Source organism: Lathyrus oleraceus, chromosome 4 (assembly GCF_024323335.1).
Source record: "Lathyrus oleraceus cultivar Zhongwan6 chromosome 4, CAAS_Psat_ZW6_1.0, whole genome shotgun sequence".
Classification (NCBI taxonomy): domain Eukaryota; kingdom Viridiplantae; phylum Streptophyta; class Magnoliopsida; order Fabales; family Fabaceae; genus Lathyrus; species Lathyrus oleraceus.
This window is the reverse complement of record NC_066582.1, coordinates 181,955,282-181,958,684: the sequence shown is the minus strand read 5'-3', so window position 1 is coordinate 181,958,684 and position 3,403 is coordinate 181,955,282. Positions and strand designations below refer to the sequence as shown.

The 3,403-nt window shown below is 25.8% G+C and overlaps 1 protein-coding gene across 1 annotated transcript; it reads right to left on the bottom strand.

Annotated features, from left to right (window-relative positions):
• Positions 1 to 425: 425 nt before the first annotated feature.
• On the bottom strand, positions 426 to 1,619 carry LOC127074418 (2-hydroxyisoflavanone dehydratase). The gene has a single exon (XM_051015733.1). The coding sequence runs from the start codon at positions 1,560 to 1,562 to the stop codon at positions 609 to 611; it is 954 nt and encodes a 317-aa protein (XP_050871690.1). The 5' UTR covers positions 1,563 to 1,619; the 3' UTR covers positions 426 to 608.
• Between the last annotated feature and the right edge of the window lie 1,784 nt (positions 1,620 to 3,403).

The window sequence follows — 3,403 nt, the reverse complement described above, 5'->3', positions numbered from 1 at the left end:
AGAGTCGTCCTTCAAATTTGTTTGTTTTTAATTTTCTTTTTTTTTTGTGTTTGTTCTTGTCAGAGAGTTTTGGTTTTGTATCCCTCTTCTATGTACTCTTTCTTTTTCATTTAATATATAGTGCACTTAAAAAAAAACCTAAATCCAACACGATGTTCCCTTTTCCATCTTGAGATGATAAGGACAAAATGGTAGCAATTTGATGTGAGATGGTAATACTATATTATATACACTGCATAATTGAGAACCAAGATATTGTCCCAGATCTTGTACTTATCCCAAAAAGGTTCACTTACCAAAAGAAAAACAATGTTCCATGGCTCAGGCTCATGCTCATGTCATCTTATCATATAACCATGCTGTGCCGATCTATCATGCATTATGCATACACCTCTACTCTTTAATTTCATAATAACAAAACAACATTAAATCCCTTGCACTTTGTTACAACTATTATTTCTCATCACAAGAAAACATTATTATTAGCAAAACTGAAAATAAATAAAAAAACAATCTCATGATTGCTACTATTGCAATCTAAAACAGCATTTATTTATCTGATCTATATTTATAATAAAGACCAGAAGAATAGAAAGCAACACATTTATTTACTCATGGATAAAAGAAGCCAATCGTTTGATCAATTTCTGACCATTCACAGATTCAGGATAAAAGATATGATAAACATGATCTTCGCCTTCTTCTTCAAACAATTCCAATTTCCCTTTCCAACCACTCTTTTTCACTATTTCATAATACCAAACTCCTCTCTCTCTAATTCCATCTTTCCCAGCAACACAAACAATCATCTTATCACAACCAAGTCCTTCCAAACTCGGTGCCTCTAAACCCAAAGGATTAACACAACAGTTATCAATTCCACCCGGTGCTGATGGATACACGAAATTCCAAACGGAGCAGTAAAAATCATGATCTGAACTCTTGAGTTTAACACCTTCTAATCCAACAGGGTATGAACTAAAGAAAAAAGGCTGTTGTAAAATAGCTCCTAAGAGTTTAACATCGTTCGGTAAAGCTTCAGAGCCAGCACGCATGGCGATGTTATGAACTATGTTACCACCAGCACTGTCACCACCAATGAAAAGTCTATTTAAATCACCGTGGTTGGTTAGCCACGGTTCTTGGTTAGAAGCAACCCATTGGAGTGAGCTCCAGCAATCATGGTACGCTGCAGGAAGAGGGTGTTCTGGAGCGAGTCTGTATTCGACGGAAACAACTATGGTGTTTGCTTGAGGAGCGAAGATGTTGAAGTGCTCATGGTAGAGTTTGGAGAAAGCTGATTCGAAGAAGAATCCACCGCCGTGGAAGAATAGTAAGATGGGGAGTTTTTGGGTGGGGTGTTTTGGGAGGTAGAGACGAGCGGAGATGTTGGGGTTTTGAGAGATGATGATGTCTTTGGATGAGACGGAGGAGTTTGGGTCGTTGAGATTGGGTGGTACGGTTGGTGCTTGTCGTGGTCGTTCGATGGTGCCGTCGTTGTAGACGGTGATATAGGGAGGAATTTCTGAGATGATGTGTTTAGTTGTATCGGTGGAGGCCATTGGTTTAGAGATCCAAGAAAACAGACTAGTGTTTGGTTTTTTATACAAGGATTCCTATACCCAAATTGTTATACCAATATTTGCCTAAAACACTATTCATTGAATTATGATTTTCTTAATAAAATAATATTAAATATTAACATAAAACACTTTTCATTGAACCGTGTTTCTTTTAATAAAATAATATTAAATAAAAAATTATTTATAGAAAATAATTTTATAATAAAATTATAATATTTATAATTAATCAATTATATTATTGTATTAATCACAAAAATATATATTATTAATCATAAATTTTTCTTCTAATAATGATTAACAGATTTTACTAATTTATTAATTAATAAGAGACATAATATGAAACAAAATTTTGACACTAATTTATAAAACACTATCCATTGAATTGTGTTTTTCTTAATAAAATAATACTAAATATTTTCATAAAACCATGTGCATTGAACCATGTTTCTTTTAATAAAATAATATTAAATAAAAAAATATTTATAGAAAATAATTTTATAATAAAAATATAATATTTATAATTAATCAATTATATTATTGTATTAATCACAAAAATATACATTATTAATCAAAAAATTTTCTTCTAATAACTTATTAACAGATTTCACTATATTATTAATCAATAAGAGACATAATATGAAATAAAATTCTGACATTAATTTATAAAACACTTTCCATTGAATAGTGTTTTTCTTAATAAAATAATATTAAATATTTACATAAAACACTTTCCATTGAACCGTGTTTCTTTTAATAAAATAATATTAAATAATTTTTTTTATAGAAACTAATTTATAATAAAAATATAATATTTATAATTAGTGAATTATATTATTATATTAATCACAAAAATATACATTATTAATCTTAAATTTTTCTTCTAATAACTGATTAACAGATTTCACCATTTTATTAATCAATAAGAGACATAATATGAACAAAATTCTGACATTAATTTATAAAATACTATCCACTGAATTGTATTTTTCTTAATAAAACAATATTAAATATTTACATAAAACACTGTCCATTGAACCGTGTTTCTTTTAATAAAATAATATTAAATAAATTTTTTTTTATAGAAAATAATTTTATAATAAAATTATAAAATTTGTAATTAATCAATTATATTATTGTATTAATCACCAAAATATACATTATTAATCATAAATTTTTCTTCTAATAGTTGATTAACAAATTTCACTATTTTATTAATCAATAATAAGAGACATAATATGAAACAAAATTTTGGCATAAATTTATAAAACATTGTCCATTGAATTGTGTTTTTCTTAATAAAATAATACTAAATATTTACATAAAACACTGTGCATTGAACCGTGTTTCTTTTAATAAAATAATATTAAATAAAAAAACATTTATAGAAAATAATTTTATAATAAAAATATAATATTTATAATTAGTCAATTATATTATTGTATTAATCACAAAGATATACATTATTAATCATAAATTTTTCTTCTAATAACTTATTAACAGATTTCACTATATTATTAATCAATAAGAGACATAATATGAAATAAAATTCTGACATTAATTTATAAAACACTTTCCATTGAATAGTGTTTTTCTTAATAAAATAATATTAAATATTTACATAAAACACTTTCCATTGAACCGTGTTTCTTTTAATAAAATAATATTAAATAATTTTTTTTATAGAAACTAATTTATAATAAAAATATAATATTTATAATTAGTGAATTATATTATTATATTAATCACAAAAATATACATTATTAATCTTAAATTTTTCTTCTAATAACTGATTAACAGATTTCACCATTTTATTAATCAAT